Raw genomic sequence first — 25,708 nt, 5'->3', positions numbered from 1 at the left:
GTGGCTCACACCTGTAATCTTTACTACTCGAGGCTGACATCTGAGGATTACAGTTCAAAGCCAGCCCAGCCAAGTCTGAGACTCTTACCTCCAATTAACCACCAAAAAGCCAAATGTAGAGCTGTGGTACAAGTGGTTGAGCACTAGCCTTCAGCAAAAAAAGCTCCAGGTCAGTGCCTAGGACCTGAGTTCAAACCCCAGGACCAAACACACACACACACACACACACACACACACACACACACACACACACACACACATAAAAAATAAATGGTAACTATGTCTTTCCTGGCCATCCTGGGCACCCCACTCCAAGACACTGCAGCACAAATGGTTTGTGCACCAAGGTAGGCAGGGCTTCGTTGGCAGCTGGGCTCGGCTGCCCTCACTGGGGTTAAAGCCCAAACTGCCCTTCAGTGAAGGATTCCCCAACAGGGTATGAGCACTGCCCTTCTGCCCCCGTGGACACCTCACTTCCATCCCTCCCTTTGCTGGTAGCAAGGGAAACACAGCCGAAGTGCCCTTCCCTCTGTGGCTGGGGTGGGCCCTGTTGGGCTCAGGGCTGGCACAGACCCCAGACAGCAATCAGCAGTTCTCTGGACACATATTATTTTTGTGAAGCTCTAAATGTCACATCGAGCATGAGTTCATGCTCAGTGGCTTTCAAGTTTTTTCTGCATATCCAACTTTCCCTGGGGAGCTCAGACTCCTGCCCATCTGGGCCAATTACAGCAGACTCCTGGGGCCCCGGTACCAACTTGTTTACCACCTGTGCAGTGACTGACCCACAGCCACATGAAGAACTGGTGACTGTGACATAGCCAGAGGTTCTCATGCTTAAAGAACAACAGCATGGCTTGGAGGGGCAAGGGATGCTGCTAAAATGCAGATCTGGTCAGTGGGTCTGAGGTAGGACTGACATTCTCCTCCTGGGCTCCTGGGTGTTGCTGGCCTGGAGTAGCAATACTGACTAAGCCAAGGCAGGCTTCCTAGCTGGACTGATTTTCAGGGTTGGGGGGGGGTCTGTAAGAAGTGGGGGCTCCCACCCCCTGCTCACAAGTCAAAGAGCAATGTGCTCCATTCTAGGCGCTAAACTCAGGTCTTCGGAGGAGCAAATCTTGCCTTCTGGGCTGCAGTCAGCACTTGCTGTTCATAGATGTCCAGGTTCTGGTTCATCAGCTCCAGGGCCTGCTGGCGGCTGGTGAGCTCCAGAGGGTCTGGGCTCAGGACGGCCCGGTGCTCGTACACAGCAGCCACATAGTACTGCTGATCAGCCTCACAGTCCTCACCGGCCAGGACTTCCAGAGCGGTGGCAGCAGCGCAACAGCCAAGGAGGAAAAGAGCAAGCCTGCTGCTGGCGCCAGGCATCGTGCAGACCACAAATCTGGAATGTAACGGCCAAAGGAAAAACAGCTGAATACAGAATTCTGGCAAGAAAGGAACTTTTGCAGCTGTGATTTATTAGTCCCAGCAATTAAACTCACACACTGCAACTCAAAGTTTGTTTCATGTTCCTAATAAAAAGAGTATGTGTTTCTCTCCAAACATGTAACGAGCTACATTGAAAATGGCTCACTGTGTTAATCTGCTTTTTAGAACATGTCCAAAACAGATTCGACCTTTGCCATGACTTTTCTTACCCAGTGTTCAGCAAGTCTACTTCTCTAGATGGTCACAGAAGATGTAAGCAATAGTGTCTGATTGTCTCACGCAGTTCTGCAGTGTGCTTTCACACTTCCACTCCTGTGCTCTGCACACGCACTCCATCCACCAACCATACGGCTAACAGAGGCTGTGAGGAATCACGCAGCTCTGCTTTCCTGGCCATAAAAAACACCACACATTAAAATTCTTCCCTTGACTCCTTGGTTAGCAATGAATACAATGGCTGACTCTCCCTGGAATCAGCACAGGAGGCTTTAGTTAGGGCGGAGACTGCGCTGACTACACTAGCAGTCAAGCAGAGAGACTCCATCACAGCCCAGCTTTGTCCTCTGTGACGGACACTTGCCAGCTGCGTCATTGCTAAATCAGCCTTTGTCTTGCCACTCCAAATCTCTTGCATAAAAGCACACTTTTGGGGAAATAAAATTCCTTTTTTTTTTTTTTTTTTTTTTTTTTTTGCCAGTCCTGGGGCTTGGACTCAGGGTCTGAGCACTGTCCTTGGCTTCTTTTTTGCTCAAGGCTAGCACTCTGCCACTTGGGCTACAGCGCCACTTCTGGCCATTTTCTATATATGTGGTGCTGTGGAATTGAACCCAGGGCTTCATGTATATGAGGCAAACACTCTTGCCACTAAACCATATTTCCAGCCCCTCTAGAAAGAAAATTCTTTTTGGAGTGACTAAATGGAATTTTCTAGCAAGGACAATTGTGTGTCATGCTGCTCCCATGCCCCAAGGACAGAAATGTTTCCTTCCAGTCACAGTGTGTCACTAAGCTTTAGAGAGAATAGTCCAGGTCTGACGAAAGCCCTTGGCACACAGACTGACCAGGAGGTATGCTCCTGCAAGGCTACCAGCCCTGTGGACAGGCGCTGAGCCTACCAAATGCCCAGCAATGCCACTGAAAGAGGAGATACCAAGGACAAATTCAAGAATCCGAGGGCTGTGCTTTAAGGAGAAAAAGCCACACACTTCCCAATCACTTGGGACTCCTGTGTTTGCATTTCAAAACAAACTACCCAGGCTACAAGCTTTTTTTTTTTTTCCTAGAAAAAGTTCCAGAAATAAACCATAATTATTTCAGCCATGGGATAGGACTAACATTGCTTCTTTCAACCATGGAATAGTCCTGGCAATGCTCGTTCAGAATCTTCTCTCTCTTCTCTGCCCTCCTCCATCTCAATCTGTGACTTCTTTCCCCAGGGCATAAATGTACCATCCCAGCCCCATATCTCAGGGGCTGTGTTATTCATCTGGGACACTGTAAACAATGTTTTACTATGCGCACAAGCTGCCTTTCAGTGAGCAGTCATGAGTTTCAAGGTAGAAACAAACATGTAATTGATAAGCTTTCTTATCTGAATTCTGTCTCTGGAGATAGGCAGGGAATAATTTAAAATGTTTCAAAAATCTCTTTTCCATCCCAGTCGGGTTTTCCACCATGCTGACAATGGGCAGCAGCTGTGGAGAGAACTTCCGGCTTCCCAGTTCCAGTGACAGTATTATTTGCTTTGGTTTGGTTCAGTACCAGTCCTGGGGCTTGAACTCAGAACCTGAGTGCTGTGTCTTAGGTCCTCCCACCCAAGGCTGGTGTTCTTCTACTTGAGTCACAGCCCCACTTCCTGCTTTTTGATGGTTCACTGGAGATAAGAGTTGCCCAGATTTTCCTGGCTGGGCTGACTTTGAATCTGGATCCTCAGATCTCAGCCTCCCCAGTGGCTTGTATTACAGGTGTAAGCCACGGGCACTAGCTCTAGTGACAGTATTTTGAAAGTGAGGATGGGTAGGGACATGTGAGACACACAGTGGCAAGTTAGGAGATCTTGGCTTTCACAGTAACCAACTCAAACACAACTAAGAGCTCTGCCACAGATTGGGCTTCCATGCTGGGGACCTAACTCTGGGCTCCACACAGGCCAGGCAAGGGCTCTGCAACTGAGTGCATTCCCAGTCCTGGGACACACAACACTCGAAGTCTAAGAAACTAAAAAACCACAGGATCAGCAAGCTACCACATGCCTTTCTACTTTGAGAAAATAAAATTTATATTATTTACAGAAGGAGCCTGGCAGGGAGCTGGCAGTGGCAGCCATTTGTGTGTGAACAGAGAAGAAGGATAATTGAAGGTTATGCAGATTCAACCAGGTATTCAAGCTTGAAAGATGCAAGCTTAATGAGGTAGGACAGAATGAGTAATTAGAATAAAAATAGGAACCACAGTTTGCCCTTCTCTAAGAGTGGTGAAGTGGGAGGGGGGCCTCACAAAGCACAGAGTTGGCTTTCCTGCCACACTTGCATCACAAGGTCTCAAAACAAAGCCAACAGGGCTGAGGCAGTGCCTTTGGAGGGCTCAGCAGGCAAAGGAGGGGTGCTGGGTATACAGTGGCAGGACTGGAGGACCCAGAACATTCTAGATGCTTGCCAATAGGTTCCCAGGGGCAGGCTAAGTCCACACAGATGCCCAAGTGTGGGACTCGGGAGTGGAGGGGTTCCTGAAAAACCCAACAAGTGATCCATCTTTAGAGCCAGTCAGGATAGATGGTAGACATCAGAGGTTATGTGTGCCTAGCCCCATGGGAAGACATCTGACACAGAGCCTGACCTGCAGCAGGCCCAGTAGAAATGCAAACCGAGGTGACCAGGTGCCTGTCCCTCTCAGGCATACTAAACTGCCAGGGAACAGCAGGACCAAGACAGTGCTCACTTCAGACATGCTTGCCAGATTGTATGAGGCCTGGCGGAGATGTTGGGGAAGCAGTAGAGAACAGGAGGACAGATGGGGAGACGGCATGATCAGATTAATACCTGTAGGTCAGATGGAGGCCATATGCACAAAAGAGAAATAAAGGCAGGGACAAGCAGGGAAGGCTGGAGGAGGAAGCAGTTCTCAACAGTGCAGGCAGGGAAGGCGGAAGGTGAGGTCTCACGAAGACACGAAAAAGGCAAGATTGGAAGGTGTGTGGCTCTCTGGAGGGGGACTGTCCCAGGCAGAGGGCCTGAGGTAGGCTCATGCCTCACAGGGCTCAAGACTGCAAGAGCAGGCTTGGGACTATGGAGCCAGTGGGAGCCAATGGGACCACATGCAGAGAAAGGGCTGGGCCAACAGTGGGCTCCTAACACCTCTACCTTGCCCTGGTCCTTCTCCACTCTTGAACTTCCAGTGACTCCCACTTCATGCAGAGGAAAACCAAAGTCCTTGCAGTACACAAGGAAGAGTCCAGCAGACAGAAGTGATCAGAGTGGGCAGAGCTGTTGGAATGGCGTCTTTACTGAGCAACTGATTTCGGAAAGGTTCCAGGACTCTGCTTCTCTTTCCTAAAGAAAAGTGGCCCCAACACTAATCCTGATCAGAATTCTTTTTTTTTCTTTCAGAATTCTTTTTAACTAATGAAGAAAAGGAATCAAGCTGTAATTACACAGAAATTTATTTTGTGAAATTTGGTAACATGTCAATCACTAGGTATTTTTATACCTATTATAACCCACCCTGCTGTTTGATTCATCCTAATAAATGGCTACATTTCCTCCCCAGCCACACTATTACAATACTGTCTTTGCAATAAAACAGAACGATCACTCTTTTATTTTGGTGGCACTGCAATTTTGAAATTCAGAGCCTCACATATGCTCAGCTTGCTTGGCTCACAACTGGTGCTCTGCTACTTAAGCCATGCCTCTTGCCCTGCTTTTTGCTGGTTATTTTATTTGTTTTGCCAGTCCTGGGGCTTGAACTCAGGACCTGGGCACTGTCCCTGAGCTTCTTTTGTCCAAGGGTAGCACTCTACCACTTGAGCCACAGCACCACTTCTGGCCTTTTCTGTGTATGTGGTACTGAGGAATGGAACCCAGGGCTTCATGCATGCTAGGTAAGCACTCTACCACCAAGCTATATCCCCAGCCCTAACTTTATTTTATTAAGTAGTTATACAAAGAGGTTATGATAAGAATCTGCTTTGTTCTCATGACTCCGTGTTGTTCCCCTCTCAGCCCATTCTTCCTATGTATCCAAAGATGGACTCTGAAGGATTGATGCTTACCCTATTGCCCCAGGTGTACACAGACACCAGGCAAAATCTCAGGTATACTGGAACCTGCTTTGATATGCAGGCAGGGCAATTCACCTAGGCCCAGATGTAAACAGTCCTTTGTGTGCCCAATGGAAAAGCCCCCAACTTCCTAGACCTAGTGGCTCTTTCATTAACCTCTGCCTCCTTGCTCAGACCCCTGGTCCCAAATTTACCCCCTTGCACAACCTCCAAACCCATGGAAGGTCTGTGCAATAAACAGTCCTTGCCTGTTGAGATGGAGTCCCATATATTCCTTTTCCATTCTCTTCCATTTTCCTAACAGGTTATAGTTCTATAGGTCATGTTATGAGTACACAGCTTCTTGGGCAATGTTACCCCTTCCTTTGTTCTTCCTCATTTTCTCCCTCCTTACCCTCAAGTTACATAGTTCAGTTTTTACATAACAAACACTGAATATAATGAGTACATTTGCTTACCTTTCCTCCTCCCTCTGTCCTGTGCTCCTCATCTTGCTAACCTCCCAAAACATGTTTCCACTTCTTGAGGTTCATTTTGATAAAGAGCAGATTAGGTGTTCAGAGGAGTGACACCTTTGAACTCTTCCTCTAAATACACTATCTTTTAGTTTGTGTGTAAATGCATAGAGTCTGTATATGTTGTTATACTTAGTTGTATTTAAGATCTAGCTGCCACATAGGGAGAAAACAAGCATGGTTTGTCTTTCTGAGCTTGGCTAATTTCTCTTAACATGATTTTTTTTTCTAGGTCCATCCATTTTCCTGCAAACAACATATTATTCTTTCCAATGAATGGGTAAAACTCTATTGTATATAAATACTATGTTTTCATGATCCACTCATCCAGGCTCAGGGCCTGGGTGCTGTCCGAGCTCTTTTTTGCTCAAGGCGAGCACTTTACCACTTTAAAACATAGCTCCACTTCCAGTTTCTGGTGATTAATTGAAGATAAAAGACCCACAGACTTTCCTGCCAGGCCTGGCTTTGAACCACAATCCTCAGATCTCAGCCTCCTACTCATCTAGGGTTACAAGTGTGAGCCACCAGTACCTGGCTTTGTCTATTGTTTTGAGGAACCTCCAAACTGCCTTCCAGAGTGGTGGTACAAGCTTACATTCCCACTACAGTGTAACATGGTTCCATTTCCCCCACATCCCTAGAAGCACTTGTTGTTGCTCAAGTTCTGGATGTTGGTCAATCTTAGTGGGGTGAGATTCAATGTTGTTTTGATTTGCATCATTTTATGACCAGGGAAGTTGAACATTTCTTCATGTGTTTACTGGCTATTCTTACTTCTTCTGAGAAGTATCTCTTTGGTTAGCTCCTTTGCCCATTTATTGATCAGGTTATTAATTTTAGGAGGCTGTAGTAAAAAGTCTTCTTAATAATTTCAGAGGCAGATGAATATATTTAAAATATGTGTAGATTTACTGATGGTATACAAATTGAACTTAGGACCTTGCATATGCTGGGCAGGCACTGCACAACTTGAATAACACTTGTGATTTTCTCAGCTAGATTTTTTTAATAGGATGTAGAAATGATGTCCATCATCATGTTGTTTACATAATCTGGATATAAAGGATAAAGAGAACTTTTCTTTCCCAGAAGTCTAAGGGCCTGTTGTTCTGCCATTCCCGCATGGGAGAAAGCAAGTCACGAGTGGGCCCAGGAGCACCCCCTGCAACACAATGCTCCACAAAATTGTACTATGCACAGCATTGCTGAAGCCCACCCCTAGTGAGACCTTTGACATCTCAGTGGAAAGGTCAAGTGTTAACACTTCAGCCAGTCGACAACATCAAAATTCAAGGATGAACTCACACAGAACAGTAGATGACCAAGTCCTCTGAATGAAAGGGGTACATTGTCATTTCACTTAAAAAAATTACAGCCAATATCTTCAAAAAGGAGAATGACAGGGGCTGGGAATATGGCCTAGTGGCAAGAGTGCTTGCCTCGTATACATGAAGCCCTGGGTTCGATTCCCCAGCACCACAAATATAGAAAAGGCCAGAAGTGGTGCTGTGGTTCAATTGGTAGAGTGCTAGCCTTGAGCAGAAAGAAGCCAGGGACAGTGCTTAGGCCCTGAGTCCAAACCCCAGGACTGGCCAAGAAAAAGAGAGAGAGAGAGAATGATATATAGAACTAACTCAGCAATGTGTCTTGGGATGAAGATCAATTTCTGCACCCCTGATTAGAATAATTGGTCCTAAAGTAAATGATGAACCAAAGGAACTTGACATGCTAACCTAAATCTTCACAATTTAAATTAAATAAAACTTCTCTGGGGGGGCTGGGAATATGGCCTAGTGGCAAGAGTGCTTGCCTCGTATACATGAGGCCCTGGGTTCGATTCCTCAGCACCACATATACAGAAAATGGCCAGAAGTGGCGCTGTGGCTCAATTGACAGAGTGCTAGCCTTGAGCAAAAATGAAGCCAGGGACAGTGCTCAGGCCCTGAGTTCATGGCCTAGGACTGGCCAAAAATAAATAAATAAAATAAAATAAAATAAAATAAAATAAAACTTCTCTGGGCTGCACAGTAGTTCAGTGGTAGAGCATTTGCCTAGTGTGAGGCCCTGGGTTTAATCCCCAGCACAGCAAACATCTTCCTGAATTGCCTTAGAATCTAATGTAAGAAGTGCCCCTCCTCCCCCCAATGGTATTTGGATAGAAATCAAGTCTGTCTGTTTTTCTTTCTTTCTTCCCCCCCACCCCCCCACCCAGTCCTGCAGCTTGAACTCAAGGCCTGGGCTCTCTCCCTGGGCCTCTCTGTGCTCAAGGCCAGTGCTGCTCCACCACTTGAGCCACAGCACCACTTCTGGCTTTTTCTAAACAGATACTAAGGAATCAAACCCAGGGTTTCATGTCACTAAGCCATATTCCCAACCCCCAAAATCTTCACATCTTTCCATTTCATTTTATGCAGAAAGAAGCCAAACCTAATTTTATAAGTTCCTGACTGCCACCATGTGGACCAACTGAGTATCACTACCTCAAGTGTGTATTTCATCTCAAGAATCACAAAACTACAGTGACTCAATTAATGGTTAACTGATGGCTTTTTCTCCATTCCTTCTCCTTTTTGTGTCTGATACTTCATCTGTCTCTACTACAGTGAAAAAAACTAGAAATCATTTGATTCCCCAAGATTTGGGTTCCTTGAAATAAAAGTTAGAAACATCATCTTTGTTTCCCAGATGCCTCTCCAACAAGGCTGATAGAATGTAGGTTTCAGTGTTTCTACCTGTTTAGTGGAAATGAACAGAAAAGGAAGTACTTAAAGACTAAACTAGAGGGGAAATCTTCCTGTAACTTGTTCCAGGTCTGTGGCCAAAAATCACTAGGCATACTAAAAATTGAAAACCAGACTTTGAAGATATATAGTTAACATCAGACCCATCATCAGATATGGCAAGGACACTGAATCACCTAGCAATTTAAAATAACTAGAGTGCTTGCCTAGAATGCATGAAACCCTGAGTTCGATTCCTTGATACCACATAAACAGAAAAAGCAGGAAGTGGAGCTGTGGCTCATGTGGTAGAGTGCTAGCCTTGAGCAAAAAGAAGCTCAGGGACAGTGCCTAGGTCTTGAGTCCAAGTCTCAGGACTGGCAAAAAAAAATTAAATAAATAAAAAAATAACTAGATAAATATGCTAAAGGATCTACTGGGAAAGAAGAAACAGACAAGCAAGAACAGACCAGTAAGTAAGCAGAAAGAGGGCAATTCTAATAAAGTGTTTTTTTTTTTTAAAAGAAATGCTTGAGGCTAAAAGCACTAGCAAAATGAAGAGTTGCTATGACAGGCTAATTATTATACTGGATATGGCGGAGGAAAGAATCTCTGAGATAGGATATGTGAACAAAAACTTCTAATAAAAGCAGAAATGTGAGTTTAAGGCCATTCTAAGTTACATAGTGAGACTCTGACAAAGAAAGAAAGAAGGTCAGAAGGAGGGAAGGAAGGAAGGAAGGAAAAGCAAGGGAGAAGCAAAGAAACAAAGAGAAAAGACAGAAAGAGAAAGGAGAGAGGCTTCAAAGAAAGAAAACATTTTTAAAAATAGTTTAGAACATCCAAGAACTATGTGATGACTAAAAAAAGAAGCAAATACTCAATAGGAGAGGAAAGAACAGAAGCAGTATTTAAAAGTGATAATCTCAGAATTTCCCCAGATTAATATCAGACACTAAACTACAGATGCAGGAAACCTAGAAAACACCAAGAAACAGGGGGCTTTCTGGGAGAAGATGACAGATTAGACGTTTCTGCTACATGCCTCTGTAGTCAGAAGAGCCAGGGAAACCGGCCAGAAACTATGTTCTGAGGAGAGGCACTGTAACACTTGGCAGCAAGAATGGGCATGGGAAGGTAACATGGATGGGAAACCAGAAAGGCTCTGCAGACAAGTAGCCCTCATTCCCGCCTCCAAAGCCTATGCCAGGAACTCAGGGCCACAGGCACAAGGTGACCCTGGGAGTGTAGGCAGCCTGCTGACAGCAGGCTGGCAGTCCTGGCTGGAGGCGAGACCCTGACACCCAGTGCTGGGATTTGGTGTGACTCATGAATGTAGAGCAGCCCTGGAGAAAAAATCACCACCACATCACTCCCATTATCAGGGAGTGTCCAGAGCCAGGTGCCTTGAGAGGGGTCCTATTGTTTGAGGCAGAGCTATTCTGGGGATCTGAAGACAAGGAACTATTGCAGTCTGGGGGCCTGGAGACTGGCTGCATTGTCTGGTGGGAGAGAGCAATAAGAGACAGTGATGGGGGCTGGGAATATGGCCTAGTGGCAAGAGTGCTTGCCTCGCACACAGGAAGCCCTGGGTTCAATTCCCCAGCACCGCATATATAGAAAACGGCCAGAAATGGCGCTGTAGCTCAAGTGGCAGAGTGCTAGCTTTGAGCAAAAAGAAGCCAGGGACGGTGCTCAGGCCCTGAGTTCAAGGCCCAGGACTGGCAAGAGAGGGGGGGGGGGGAAAGAGAGAGAGAGAGAGAGAGAGAGTTGGGAAGGAGGACTGGATGTGGACTGGATGAGAAGCAGGGCAAGCCCAGGTAGGGGAGGACTGTAGCCAGAGGCCTTGACCTCTATGTGAGGAGCAAGCTCCCTGTCTGTGGATTATATCAGAGATGGACAGCTCTGAGCCAGCGTCAGGGGGATTGCTCAGCCCACAGAGCTGCCTGTCAACCATGTGTGAGTTGCTGCCTGGCAAGCCTGAGGCTCTAGGCCCAGCTTTAATGGACCTTGATTTCCGCAAGTCTCCTCCCTTCCCGTAGCAGGATTTGCTGCAGGGTAGGTCTGAAAATGCTGAGCCACCCACACACTGAGCGGCTCCCCAAGCCCTCCTCCTGTGTCAGTTCAGCATTTCCTTTACTCCTCCTGCTTTCCAATGCATTTGGAGCATTTGGAGCCTCTCAGCTTGGACATTTGCCACACTCCTGGGTGCACAGTCGGAGGAGGGAGCAAGGGCAAAGGGTCTCCATACACGAAGAAGGGCACAAAAGTACATTCAGAACTACTTTCCTGTCACAGGTCAAAGAACATTCTTTGTTTAAAAATGAAAAATCTTTGTTTCATACAAAGAAGGGAAGTCTGAGGAGTAAATGTGGCCCTGTGGCTGATCGCACACTGTGACTGGTCCAGTTCAGATCTAACTCCACCCAGAACCACCTGCTATGGTGGGAACAGAGAGAAACTGCAGCTGACCCCAGCTGTGACCCATGAGCCTTGCCACATATCCAGCCAACTCCCAAGTCAGTGGACCTAGGGAGAAGCTTCTTCAGTTCTTTGTCTTTTCTTTAGAATTTCTTTTATTCAAAAACGTTTTTATTTAAAAATTGTGGGCTGGAAGCCAGGTGCTGGTGGCTCACACCTGTAATCCTAGCTACTGAGGAAGCTGAGATCTGAGGATCCCAGTTCAAAGCCAGCTCAAGCAGAAAAGTCCATGAGACTCTAATGTTCAATAAACCACTCAGAAAACCAGAAGTGGCACTGTGGCTCAACAGGTAGAGTGCTAGCTTTGAGCTGAAGAGCTCAGGGACAGAGCCCAGGCCCAGAGTTCAAGCTCCATGACCGACAAAAAAGAAAAAAATTGTGGGCTGAGAATGTGGCTTAGTGGTAGAGCACTTGCCTAGCATGCATGAAGTTCTGGGATTAAATCCTCAGTACCACATAAACAGAAATAAGTCGTAAGTGGTGCTGTGGATCAAGCGGTAAAATGCTAGCCTTAAGCAAAAGAAGCTGAGGAATAGTGCCTAGGCCCTGAGTTCAAGCCCCAGGACTGGCAAAAAAGAATTGTCATACACTATTATTACAATAAATATATAAATTATTGCTAGTCCTGGGGCTTGAACTCAGGGCCTGAACACTGTCTCTGATTTCTTTCCCCCCTCAGGCTAGTACTCTACCACTTGAGCCACATCTCTACTTTCAGCTTTTTGGTGGTTAACTGAAGATGAGACTTTCATAGACTTTCCTGCCTGAGCTGGCTTTGAACTACAATCCTCAGATCTCAGCCTCCTGAGTAAAGCATCACAAGTGTAAGTCACTGGCACCCAGCTAAAAACAATTTAAATCTTTTGTTACTCTTCTTCTTTGATAAAGTTTCTGAAATTCAAAGATAAAGTAAGAATTGTTTGAGAATCCAAATTTTAAAAATCAAAAGCATTTTGAGGGCAAAATAATCAAGCTATTTTCAGATTTTATCACAGTAACAGTAATGCCAGCAAAAGCCTATAGACTCTTTTCAGAAAATAAAATATGAACTGGAGATTTTAGACTATATTGAGATAGAGCTGACATATAAAAGTAACAGGTAATAGGTTTGAAAATTCAAGAACTTAGGGACTCTTCGTCTATTGGCCTTTATTGAAAAAAAACCTGTGTCAAGGATAAACTTCTGCCAAGCAAGAATAGAAAAACTACAGAAAGAGACTTGAATATCTAATGAAAATGAGGACTACTATAACACAACACGATGGGAATGTTATAAACTTAGACAATGTAGAAATTATAAAACTACCCAAAGGTGACAAGAGTAAGGGAAAAATCAGTACAAGTGCTAAAGAAAGCAGAAGTCAGGAAATAAAATTAAAGTGCAAATTAAGTTAGCAAAAAAAGGGGGGGGGGGTAGAACTAAGTCCAAGAGGACATTAGTCAAGATACATTGTACTTATAAAGTGATTGGTTGAATTGAAATCCCTTGTACAACTGTTTGAAGATAATTTTTTGTATGTGCACTAGTCCTGGGAGCTTGAACTCAGGGCCTGGGCGCTGTCCTGAGTTTCTTCTTTTGCTCAAAGCTAGTGTTCTACCACTTGAGCCAAGCTCCACTTCCAGCTTTTTGGTGCTTGACTGAAGATAAAAATCTTAGGAACTTTCCTGCCTGGGTTGGCTTCCAACTTCAATCCTCAGATTTCAGCCTTTTGAGTCGCTAGAATTACAGGTATGAGCCACTGGTGCCCAGCTAAAGATAATTTCTAGAAATAAAAAAATGAACTGTATAGGAGGAAGTGATCCTCCTCCCCCTCACCTGACGGTCCTGGAAAGTGAGGACCACATACATGTTTAAGCTCTGCACTGTAGCGGGGAGTTGGAGGAGGGAGCCCAGAGTTTGCCCACCCCTTAAGAGAATGTTAATGTGAAGCTGTACAAATTAGTGTTCATCCCACAACTGAGACTTTGGTTGACTTTGGCTGGATGTATTTGAGAACATGTGAATGGGAGGGAAATGGGGGGAAATTTGGAATTCTTTAACAGCCATCTTTACCTTTCTTCATTTTAACTTTGGGTATGAGGTGAGAGTTGGTCCTATTTGAGAGACTTTGGTTATTTTTAACAGCAAACTTTTAATGAATTTTAAAAAATGAACTATATAGGGCTGGGGATATTGCCTAGTGGCAAGAGTGCTTGCCTTGTATACATGAGGCCCTGGGTTCGATTCCCCAGCACCACATATACAGAAAATGGCCAGAAGTGGCGCTGTGGCTCAAGTGGCAGAGTGCTAGCCTTGAGCAAGAAGAAGCCAGGGACAGTGCTCAGGCCCTGAGTCCAAGCCCCAGGACTGGCCAAAAAAAAAAAAAAAAGAATTTTTTAATAAATGGTGCTTGGACTATTGAATATTATAATATCCTAACTACTACCAAAATGCCCAGCAATCATTCCTATGTCTCCATGTTTCCCTATCATGTAAATTTAATGCCTTAACTCAGAGTTTGAGCTCAGCCATATAACTTGTTATGGTTAATGGGATGTCACGAGATATAATACATAGAGGTTTTTATGTGAGTTTTATTCTCTTCTGCAACTGCTGACACTCCATGAGGGATACATGTCTCAGTGAAAAAAATATGCCAAATGGCCAGATGGACAACCTCCTAGGTAAGCAACATCCTGGGGCACAGCAATCTAGGTGATTGGCACCTGACCACAGGCCCATGACCAAGCCCAGCTGGGCCCAACCTCGTAGGAATGTAAGTTAAATAAATGGTAGTTGTTTTAAGTTCCTAAACTTTGAGGTAGTTACATGGTTATCTATGCTAACTGGCACAGATATTATAGAGGAAAAAGCCCCAAACACCTGGATTCCAATCTCCCACAATATAAGAAAACATTCCAGGCAAACTAGATATTTAAATATGAAAAATAAGCCAGAGCCAGGTGAGGCAACACAGTCCTGAAATTCCAGCATTAGAGAGATGTAGACAGAAGAATTGTGAATTTACCATAAGCCTGGGCTACATAAGCAAGACTTTGTCACAAAATAAAACAAATCACAACAAACAAAACAAAATATTTTTTAAAACTATGATACAGAAAAGACTTCATAACCTTAGATCAGGCAGATCACACACACACACACACACACACACACACACACACACACACACACACCCCATAATTGCAGCCCCAAACTACCAATAGGCCAGGCCCAGTAGCTCAAGTCTATGATTCTAGCTACTCAGGAGATGGAGATCAGGCCAGCCAATGCAAAAACTTCACAAGATCCCCATCTCAACCAATAAAACGCTGGATGTGGTGTTGAACATTCCCTCAACACTGCATATGAAACAGAAACAGGAGGATCTCAGTCTAGGCTAATTATTTTTAGACATCAGACCCTATTGGAAAACTAAAGCAAAAAAGGGCTAGGGCATGGTTCAAATGGTAGAGCACCTGCCTAGCAAGCTCAGGGCCCTGAGTTCAAGCTCCAGTAAAGCTAATTATAATAGTATAATAATAATAATAATAATAATTGTGGGGAAAGAAGAATTATGTGAGTATAAACTTGTACAATGACTTTAGAAACCACTTGGACAGTTTCTAGTGGAACTGCTGTTGCCTCCTCCTGTGAACAGAAGCACAAAATCTCTCAGCGATGGGACAACAAGAACATAGGAGAATATTCAGAGTCTCTCTCTCTCTCTCTCTCTCTCTCTCTCTCTCTCTCTCTCTGAACTCAGGACCTGGGTGCTGTCCCTGACCTCTTTTGCTCAAGGCTAGCTCTCTACCACTTTGAGCCACAGCACCACTTCCAGTTTTCTGGTGGTTAATTGGAGGTAAGAATCTCATGGGGGCTGGGAATATGGCCTAGTGGCAAGAGTGCTTGCCTCATATACATTCCCCTGCACCACATATATAGAAAACGGCCAGAAGTGGCGCTGTGGCTCAAGTGGTAGAGTGCTAGCCTTGAGCAAAGAGAAGCCTGGGACAGTGCTCAGGCCCTGAGTCCAAACCCCAACACTGGCAAAAAAAAAAAAAAAAAAAAAAAGAATCTCATGGACTTTCCTGCTCAGGCTGGCTTTAAACCCTGATCTCAGGTCTCAGCCTCCAGAGTAGCTAGGATTATAGGCGTGAGCCACTAGCTTCCAGCTTCAGAGCATACTTCTGATACACTGAAAAGCCAAAAAGAAACTAAATGTCTTTTATGGACTGAGTATGTTTACTAAACTTCTTGTGTTGGTACCCTATTTCCTCAGTGTGGCCACCTTGGAAGTTGGGGCTTAGTGGGGAGTATCTGGCCGTGGAACAGAGCCTTCATAACTGAATGAGTCATTTCTCTCAAGAGTGTTAATTTTTTCCAGCATGCCCCTTCTCTCTTTCTCCTGACTGCTCACCTGTCTGCCAGGAGGCCCTCACCAGAAACCAAGTAGATGCCAGAACCAGGCTCTTGTTTTCCCAGCCTCTAGAACAGTGAGCCCAGATAAACCTCTTTATAAATTACCTAGGCTTGGAAGTAGAGGTATGGCTCAAATGGTAGCGTTCCATTCAACAAACCTATTGCTCCTCTGTTGACCTATTTCCTGTAGCACATTTCCTGCCTGCCTTGTAACTCTAAGGGTTCATTTTAAAAACCTGTGTTGTTTAGATTTCCTTTTTCTTGTTGTTTTGTTTTTGCTTGGCCTTTTGTTTGTTTTTCAAGATACTTTCCTTTACTTGTTCATCTACAGGTAGTTGCTGGTCCTGGCATCATGTCAGGCACAGGCAGAATAAGGCAGACCCTGTCTCAGGGATTTCGCAGTCCAGGGTTCCTAAGATCCAGAACTCTGAGCTGCTGCCCCACGGCCACCTCTTACACCTCCTTAACCTAGCCCTGGCCTGAGATCCTGCCACTGTCCCTACCAAAAACCTTGAGGGCTGAATTCAAGGTCACAGGAACCATATCTTTACCCACAGTGCCCTTGGTCATGCTTATTGAGAATCTACTATGAGCTAGGCCCCCTCACAGAGCCATCCAGGCAAAGCTGCCCAAGGGTCAAGAAAAAAAAAAGTGGTACTGTACAGAAGTATACACATTTTCTGTTACAATTTTCTGTCTGTTTTATTTTATTGAGACAAGGTTTTGCTATACAACCCAGGTGGCCTAGAACTCCCTATCTTCCTGCCTTAGCTTCCCAAATGCTGGGGTTAGGGTAAGCCCCAGCACTCCATTTCCTATTGCTTTCAGCCACTTTTGTGGCCATTCTCTAATGTATCACAAATAGATGTAATTAATTTCTTCATTTGATATCCAAACACTTGACACTTTGCTAAGACACATTTATGAGAATATTTCTCCTTCCAGGTTCAGCTAGTGTTCTGATTTAAAATAATTACAAAGTCCCCTAGCATCTCTGTGGTTTTACCGAAATTAAAATGTACTATTAAAACTCTGGGATCGGGGCTGGGGATATGGCCTAGTGGCAAGAGAGCTTGCCTCCCATACATGAAGCCCTAGGTTCGATTCCCCAGCACCACGTATACAGAAAACGGCCAGAAGGGGCACTGTGGCTCAAGTGGCAGAGTGCTAGCCTTGAGCAAAAAGAAGCCAGGGACAGTGCTCAGGCCCTGAGTCCAAGCCCCAGGACTGGCAAAAAATAAAATAAAATAAAACTCTGGGATCTAAGGAGTTAGGACCCTGTAGAAGCTGCTGCCATTTTCTGAGAGTATTTTCCCCATGCACTGTATTTGTAATCCTTCTAAGATTTTCTGTCATCTGGATATTCTCTTCATCCAGATGGAAAAGTTGCCAAATAGCTCCTAATAATCTAAAGTCTAGAACCATGGAACAATCAAATGCAGACTCTGAAGACTGGCTCTGTCCTTTGAAGAATATGTCATCAATACTTTAGGTTTTTCTTTCCAAAACAGTTACATTTATTCCTCCCTTAAGGAACAGGTAAGGAACAAACCTTCCAAAAGTAAATAAAACAAAACACATTTCAGTAAAATAGCCAACAAATAAAATTCCATGCCTATAGCCAACAAAATAATGAAGAATGAAGCGAATGCTTATACACACACACAAAAGACTTTGGATAAATGACAGATTCTGGGCTGTCTAATTTTAAGGACCTCATGCTTGGAGGGCCTCTGCCACTTGAACCATACCGTGGGATCTTTTCATTACAGCCAGATTGCAAAGGAGTTGCTCAACAGGGAACAAGACTCTAATTACTTGTGATGAATCATCAGAGGCAAATGAAGAGCTGAATGCTGAATTCTGAATCTTGGACTGAAAGGTGTAAAGGTGAAAGCAAGAACAGTTTCAGTGCCTATTCTCCTAGCTGAAATAGCAGAATCTAGCCAGTTGAGTATTTATCCTTTTGCAGAATCACTTAATCTTAGTTCCAGGACTGGGAGAGAGTGAGGGAAGGGGTGACATTGTCCAAAAAGAAATGTACTCATTATCTGACTTATGTAACTGTAACCCCTCTGTACATCATGTTTATAATAACAATAACACACACACAATCTTAATTACAGGGATTTGTTCCAATTTACAACTGAATTTCTACTGCATTTTCTACTGAGTGGTTCTTTCAGTAATTGTTTGACTGGGAAGTAGACTAAAGGTCTCACAAACTATTGCCCATATAAACTTGTGCTAACAATATCAAATGGATTCAGTCTTGAATTTGTAGGTCTAAATTAAATTAGACAAGTTATTACTTTTGTAATAGTTAGGTAACCACACATTTAATTATTAACTCATGCCTCCGGCATGAGTACAAAGGTTTGGTTCCCAATTCAGGATATCAAGGAGAGCAGCATTAAGAAATAATGCATAGCTTAACTTGTCCTGAAATGCTGGTACAGAATGATTCTGATGCAATGGGGTAGAGATTGTCATTTAAATACCTAAATAAATAATAATTCCACATGAAGGAGGAGAATGGAGCTCCTTCTCAAACGTAGATGGGAAGCACAATGTCAAAGACTACCAGAAACACACAAAGAACAATCTGCATCCTTCTGGAACTGCCAACTTGTTTACTTCCCAGTAAAGAGTTTAAAATGAAGTATAAAGAACACTGTATTTTTAATTCAGGTGACAGTTACATAGGTGTTCACAATATTCCAAACATGACATTTTTATTATTCCCCAATAAATGTCATAGTTATAATATGGATACTCTCTTAAGTACAATATAAAAATTTCATTTCCTTCTTAGATGAACTGTGAAAATTCAAACAAGCCTCTCAGCTGAGGGCCTGTGATCCTATCTACTCAGGATGCTGTGATTTGAGGATAGTGGTTCAAAGCCACCCCCAATAGGAAAGTCCATGAGACTCTTGTCTCCAAAATCATCAAAAAGCAAGAAATGGGGTGAGATCAAGTGATAGAGTGCTAGCCTTGTGCAAAAAAGGTTAGTAGTGAGTGTCCAGGCCCTGAGTTCAAGCCTCAGGACTGGCACACACAAAAAAAGAAAGAGAGAAGGGAGAGAAAGGGAGGGAATGGAAGAAAGTAAGAAAGGAAGGAGGGAGGGAAGGAGCGAAGGGAAGGGAAGGGAAGGACTCTCTTGGATGGCCCCATATTCAGGAAGGTAATCACTTTCTTCTTTGACAGAGATATTGAAATAAAGTGGATACCATTTGGAAGGGCCCAGGATTATAGCTTGAAAAGCTATGGGTTCAGAAATCCTTTCACTTACAATTGCTTCATATTTATTTCACTATATCCATGCCCATTCTTGACCTTGTCTCTGTGGTCTACCTAACATATTCTTTTTGCTTAATATGCCAGTTCCTCAAAAAAAATTAAAATTTCCATCCTGAATTACATTTATTATGAAGCTTTTGTGTGTGTGTGCCAGTCCTGGGGCTTGAACTCTTGGGGCCTGGGGGCTGTCTTTGAGCAGTTTTTGCTCAAGTCTAGCAATCTACTATTTTGAGCCACATGACCATTTCCAGTTTTCTAGTGATAAATTGGAAGTAAGGGTCTCTTGGACTTTCCTGCCTAGACTTGCTTTGAACCCTATCCTCAGATCTCAGTCTCCTGAGCAGCTAAGATTACAGGGATGAGCCACTGGTGCCCAGCTTATTATGAAACTTTTAAAGCAGGTTTTCTATTTAAATTTTTTACAATTACCTTGACTAAGATGATCTACTGGCTGAAGCATAGCCTTGGAAATTGCACAATATAAACAACACTTTTTTCCCCCCTGTGTCAGTTAAGGATTGACTCCTGCCTTATTCCCCTAGGTCAAGCAAGACACCAGGTGCACACAAACAAGCTTGACCATGTGCCTGTCTGCAGGCAGGTTATTCCCATCTAGGCCTAGCCAAGGATACTTCCCTTGGCCCCCAGGAGACCATAGCCCCTCACCCAGGTGGAGCATTCTACTCTGGGCCTGGCCAGGGGAACTTCCCTGGGCCCCCAAGAGACTATAGCTCATTTTTTTAATTTTCTGCTTTCTTGTTAAGACCTATATAAGCTCACCCCCAAATCTAATCCCTCACACAACCTCCAAATCTGTGTGAAGGTCTGTGCCCCTTACTGACAATAAACAGTCCTGGTCAAGTCTGGCCTATTCATTTTTTGTTCTCCATTTTCCTAACATATGATGCCAAAAACCCAGGAGAGGAAAAGCACCAAGAATAACTGGGTCCCTCCACTTGCCTCCTGGCCAAGCCTTTTACCTTCTCTTCCCAAGGCCTTTCTCCATCAGGAGCACAGAGCCCTCCAAGCTTACTTAGGGCTAAACAGCCTTGTGAAATGACCTTGCTTACTGAAATTTGGTCTTAGTAAACAATGGCCACAGTTGGCCTGAATTTGGAACCATGGTTTTAGTCTCACTGATTTAAATAATTCTCCAACGAAATGGCAAGGGGTCCAATGTCCCCTACACCCAAGTCATTCTCTCCCTCCTTTCCAGAGTCCTTCCTCTGCTTGTCCTGTTCTGCCCATCAGGTTCTTCTCTGATCCCTGCTCCAGGGGTCCCCCTCCACCACTCTCCTGCCCCATTCACCAAGTCCTTCTCTGCCATGAGCCTCCTGGCTTTCTCCTCTAGAAAGGGAACTTTTCCTTGTCTTGTAGAAAGTTCCATCTCTCCCCCTTTCTCTCTCTCTGTTTGTCTCTGATTCTCTGTCTCTCTGACAACTTCCAGACCAGAGATCATTGACCATTACATCACCCCCATTCCCACTGAGAGGCCTTAGACTGGTGCCCTGGAGAGTGAGATGCAGACAGGGTCCCAGGGACCCCCTTTTGTTTCCCTCTTATAAAGGCTAGCCATCCTGGATCAGTGGTTCCATAAGCCCACGTCTTTCCCCCATCCTTGCTCTTTTTTTTTTTTTTTCAAATTTTTATTATCAAACTGATGTACAGAGAGGTTACAGTTTCATACGTTAGGCATTGGATACATTTCTTGTACTGTTTGTTACCTTGTCCCTCTTGCCCCCACCCCCCATCCTTGCTCTTGTAACTACATTCCTCCTCTCTGCAGCTGGTCTGGATTCTCTAAGTGAAAACTGTCTTTCTGCTCCAAGCATGGGAGCAGTTAGACAGATAGCATTCCCAAAACAAACCTATCCTTTGCGCCTTTGGGATTCCATTCCTTTTCTCTTTCCTGAGCCTACTCACTTCAACAATACGGATTCTTACTTTCTCCCTTAAGGCAAAACTCCTCAATGAGGTTTTTATAGGCCCCTGGAGGAACCCCTCCCTCCCCCAAGTCTCTGCAGGCCCTGGAGATTGACACTCATCTAAGAGACAAAGGCCACGTGGTGGGAGTTAGCTTCTACTCTTCCTTTACCAAAATTGTCTCAAAGGTTTTTCTGTTTTGGTTATTTTGTTTGGTATTGCCTGTTTTCTAGCATTGACCACATGGTTCTATCATGCAGTAGGCAAAGATGTCTTTTGCTATTTTGCCATTGGACTTACAAAACACTATTGTTTTCATTTTTTTAAACCTGTGCACAAATCTGTGTGAACATGTTCAAAGCAATCTTCATTGTAATACATAAAAACTATCATCATGGTGTAAAAATTATTTGCTTTTTGACTGCAATGTAAACCTTGCGTTAAATTGCCTTGAGGCAACTCTGAGATAACCTGGTTCCACAAGCCAAAGAAAACAAGCAGGCAAAGAAGCTCACCAGAGTTGGGTGCAAATAAATGTGTCTAAGAGTAATTACATTACATTAAAAATGTTTTTTAAGTTCACAAGTTTTGTTTAAGAGTTAATCCAAAATGCAAATTTAAAAAATGGTTTCCTGTTTTTGTTTTTTTTTGCCAGTCCTGGGCCTTGAACTCAGGGCCTGAGCACTGTCCCTGGCTTCTTTTTGCTCAAGGCTAGCACTCTGCTACTTGAGCCACAGCACCACTTCTGGCCATTTTCTGTATGTGTGGTGCTGAGGAATTGAACCCACGGCTTCATGTACACGAGACAAGCACTCTTGCCATGAGGCCATATTCCCAGTCCCTATAAAAAATTTTTTTAAGAAGTAAAGAATTGTCTTACTCCAAAAGGTTTGAGTATGTAGCAGATGGTATGAATGTCTTAAAAGATAGAATTTATGAGAAAAAGTTGGTACATAATTAAGTTGGTTGTGATTTACACTGAAAACTAGCATCTCATTCTTTCTATCCATCTATGAAAGTAAGTATTCACCAAAGTTCACTTAAGTGTTTATGTCAAGGTCCTTCAAACGAACACCTTTTAACTCAAATGCCATTTTTCTCTATTTAATACAGAGCAAAAAGGACACCAACTCCTGCATTCTTCCTTGTAATCACCTGCAATATCTTAACCTCAATTAGTATCCTAAAGTGTTGTATGCAATTAAGAATAACTATATGTCTATTGGATCTCCTTAATTGGGAGTAAGAGGCGATCTGTGGATCCCTGTTCAAAGCCAGTCTGGACAGACTCTATCACCCAATTAACCAGAAAAGAGCCAGGCTGGAAGCATGGTTCAAGAGACTTTCGACCCTAAATATTAACCAGCAAAAATCTGGAAGTGGTGCATAAAACTTTGAGGGCTTGTGCCCAGGGTGTGTTTTTCTGTGTCATCCATAAGTGGCCCTGCCACCTTGTCAGCCTTTTGCCAGATCTCTCTTTTTCACAAGTTTCTCTTTAACAGCATAACATCCCTCACTCAGGACACTACCTGGGAGCAAGCCAAGGCCATCCTAATCCTGCAGGAAACCATAGGCTTTGCTTATACTTCACTTACTTCACTGTTCTGTCCAGCACAGACCTGGACTCTGAAGACCCCAGCCCCAGTAACTCCTGATGCCTCCATGTCAGCAGGAAGTAGGCAGAAAAGACCATGAGGTCCCTTAACTTTTTATACTCCTTCAGAGTTTCAAATGATCTGCTTTATTCTCCTAACTCCATGTTGCTCCCCTCTCAGCCCAATCATTTTATGTATCCATATAAAGGACTATATAAAGGACTTGACTCTCCTTTTTCAGCCTAATTTTTTATGTATGGAATGTGAAAGACTGACTCATGCCTTATTCCCCCAAGTCAAGCAAGATACCAGGTACACACAAACAGGCTTGACCACATGCCTGTCTGCAGGCAGGTTATTCCAATCTATGCCTGGTCAAGGATACTGCCCTAGGCCCCCAGAAAACCATAGCACCTCACCCCAAGTGGAGCATTCTACTCTGCGCCTGGCCAAGGACACCAAGAGACCATAGCCCATTTAAAAAATTTTCTGCTTCCTTGTTAAGACCTATATAAGCCCACCCCAAAATCCAGTCCCTCGGGGCTGGGAATGTGTCCCAGTGGTAGAGTGCTTGTCTAGCATACATGAAGCCCTGGGTTGGATTCCTCAGCACCACATACACAGAAAAGGCCAGAAGTGGCACTGTGGCTCAAGTAGTAGCGTGCTAGCCTTGAGCAAAAAGAAGCCCAGGCCCTGAGTTCAAGACCTATGACTGGCAACAAATAAAATAAAATCCAGTCCCTCGTACAACCTCCAAACCTGTGTGAAAGTCTGTGCCCCCTGCTGGCAATAAACAGTCCCAGCCTGTTGACAATGGAGTCTGGCCTATTACTTTTCTGTTCTCTTCCATTTTCCTAACACCAGTAGTGGGACTTGAACTTGGTGAGGCCTGCCCCTCTCCCCCCATTAGGCTATCGCTTTGCCATCATGGGCACAACTCCACTTCTGGCTTTTTACTAGCTAAGTGGAGATAAGAGTCTCTCAGATTTGTTCCCAGGTGGGCTTTGAACCGGAACCCTCAGACCTCAGCCTCCTGAGTAGCTAAGATTAAAGGCATTACGCTACTGGTGCCTGACTTTATAAAGACGTTTTAAAAGGCTGTTTGGTTCAGGGGTTGGTTACAAGTAGATTCTGAGTAGAATGCCTTTTACATTTTCTTTTACTTTGGTGATAGTGAGTTTGAATTCTGCTTTCTCCGCTCTACAATTTAAGCCCCGAACCAGCCCTTGAATCTAAGAATTCTGAGAAGCTGCATGCCATGACTTTGGAGAGCAGTGACTCAGGGGGCATCGTGGATCGTGGCACAGGCAGGGTTAATAGAGAGGGCCAAAGGATGGGAGAGCAGCTAAGGGACAGCAGGAATTTGAAGGGTGGTCTGGGCAGAGGCTGGAAGCTGGGTGTCCTTCTTTCTACTCTCGGGCCAACATGATTAGAACACAGAGCCACCAGGCTGTGAAAACACAGGGCATAAAGACGACTGTCACACTCAGCACCCAGCAGACCGGATCCTCTCCCAGCGGCCCCGGTGCAGCCCACCTTTCGGCTTGCTAGCAGCCCGGGCGAGGGCGGGCCCACACTCCGGGCCACGCCTTCTCCTCACTAGGTAGGCCTCCAGCCCCGAGGTGCGCGCGCACCACAGCGATACGCGCATGCGCGACACTCCATTCGGCCCGCTAGCAGCCCGGGCGAGGGCGGGTCCACACTCCGGGCCACGCCTCCTCCTCACCTGGTGGGTCCCCCCAGCCCCGAAGTGCGCGCGCGCGCACCACCCCGACAGGTGCTGAAAGCAGCTACCGGGCCTCCGTGGAGAGGGAGATCTGGGCGAAAGGCCTCTGCCGTGCGGCTTCTCACCTGCTTGGTGTCGGCCGCGGCCTTCAGCTAGTCCCACCTCCCGTCGACACTGTGGGCTGCCAATGGAGGAGGCGGGAAGGGGCCACGTGCGATGCCGTCTGGAGAAAGGGCGTGTCTGTGTTTGCTCCTCACGCGGAACGGGTGGGCCTCGGCTCCGCCCCTTCCTTCGCGGACTTTAAGGCTTGTTTGGCGGCGCCGTCCCTTCTGGCAAGTTTGTTTTACTCGGAGACTGTGTGAGGGCTGTGGCGGCGGAGCTTTCGCCTTCGGGAGGGCCTTGAAGTTGTAGGTTGAAGATGCCGGGAAGTCACCTCGCTGAGCCGAGAAACGAGAAGGTGTCGGGGGCTCAAGTCATCGCCCGGGCTCTGCTGGCGCAAGTACGCGGGAGCCCACCGGGTCCTGCGACGGAGGCCGGCGCGGACCCGGCGTTGTCCTGGAAACGGGCGGGGGCGGGGCGGGTGGGCGGCGGCGCCGGACGCGGGAGGGAGGTACTCGCTTTAGGCGCCTGGGGCTGGGGCCCCTTGGGGAGGGGCCCGGCGTTGAATCCCCTGTTCTTTGGCTCTTAGGATGTGAAGTACATGTTTGGCATCGTGGGCATCCCGGTGACAGAGATCGCCCTTGCGGCCCAGGAATTGGGCATCAGGTACATCGGGATGCGGAATGAGCAAGCGGTGAGTGTGGACGTGGGTGGCCTAGGGCATTCGTGGGTATGACGCCCAACTGGCAGCTTTTATTGCAAACAGCATTGACCCCTATTCTGGTGCATTGCACTAGGCAGTCACTGTTGAGTATCTTGACGGTGGTTAATACTAGTTAATAGATTACAAGAGGGAGGCTCAGAGTGGTGAGTTGGAACTTGCCTGAGGTGTAGTTGGCAGTGCTAGGCTGATCAAACCCAGATAGTCTGGGTCCAACTCCTGTGCTAAATTATGCACTGCCACATCTGAATGTCAGAATTGGGATAATTGGAGCGAAGTCCATATTCCAAGTGGGCAGAGATGTTGCTTTTTCACAACACATCTGTATTACCAGTGCCTGGTGTGATGCCTGTGCTTGACCAGTGCTCAAAGAGCACCTGTGGGATGAATGAGTAAAGGCCAAGCCTCATGTTGTGTAATAAGTATGGAGGCAAAGTGAAAGCAATCAGTGAAGCCATGATTGAAATTCTGAAGTCTCAAATCCTGATGTTCCTTTTTCCAACAGAATGT

General features: G+C 45.3%; 2 protein-coding genes across 5 annotated transcripts in view; one reads left to right on the top strand and one right to left on the bottom strand.

Annotated features, from left to right (window-relative positions):
• Btd (biotinidase) overlaps positions 1-24,625 on the bottom strand; it is a 33,444-nt gene extending 8,819 nt beyond the window's left edge. For 2 of the 4 annotated variants that reach the window (XM_048355907.1, XM_048355904.1), the window contains exons 1-3: positions 24,504-24,625; positions 1,641-1,820; positions 1,123-1,384 (exon numbers count right to left, since the gene is read on the bottom strand). In XM_048355907.1, the coding sequence (XP_048211864.1) occupies positions 1,123-1,368 (246 nt within the window). In that variant the 5' untranslated portion in view covers positions 1,369-1,384; positions 1,641-1,820; positions 24,504-24,625. Of the gene's footprint in view, positions 1-1,122; positions 1,385-1,640; positions 1,821-22,043; positions 22,050-24,297; positions 24,311-24,431; positions 24,484-24,503 lie in introns of those variants that run through there. The other 2 variants (XM_048355906.1, XM_048355905.1) reach the window with 2 other exon arrangements.
• A 12-nt stretch (positions 24,626-24,637) lies between these two features.
• Positions 24,638-25,708, top strand: part of Hacl1 (2-hydroxyacyl-CoA lyase 1) — a 39,697-nt gene continuing 38,626 nt past the window's right edge. The window contains exons 1-2 of the mRNA XM_048355903.1: positions 24,638-24,877; positions 25,067-25,171. Coding sequence (XP_048211860.1) covers positions 24,797-24,877; positions 25,067-25,171 — 186 coding nt within the window. The 5' untranslated portion in view covers positions 24,638-24,796. The remainder of the gene's footprint in view (positions 24,878-25,066; positions 25,172-25,708) is intronic.

Source organism: Perognathus longimembris, chromosome 10 (assembly GCF_023159225.1).
Source record: "Perognathus longimembris pacificus isolate PPM17 chromosome 10, ASM2315922v1, whole genome shotgun sequence".
NCBI classification, from domain to species: Eukaryota; Metazoa; Chordata; class Mammalia; order Rodentia; family Heteromyidae; genus Perognathus; species Perognathus longimembris.
This window is presented reverse-complemented; position numbering and strand designations above follow the sequence as displayed.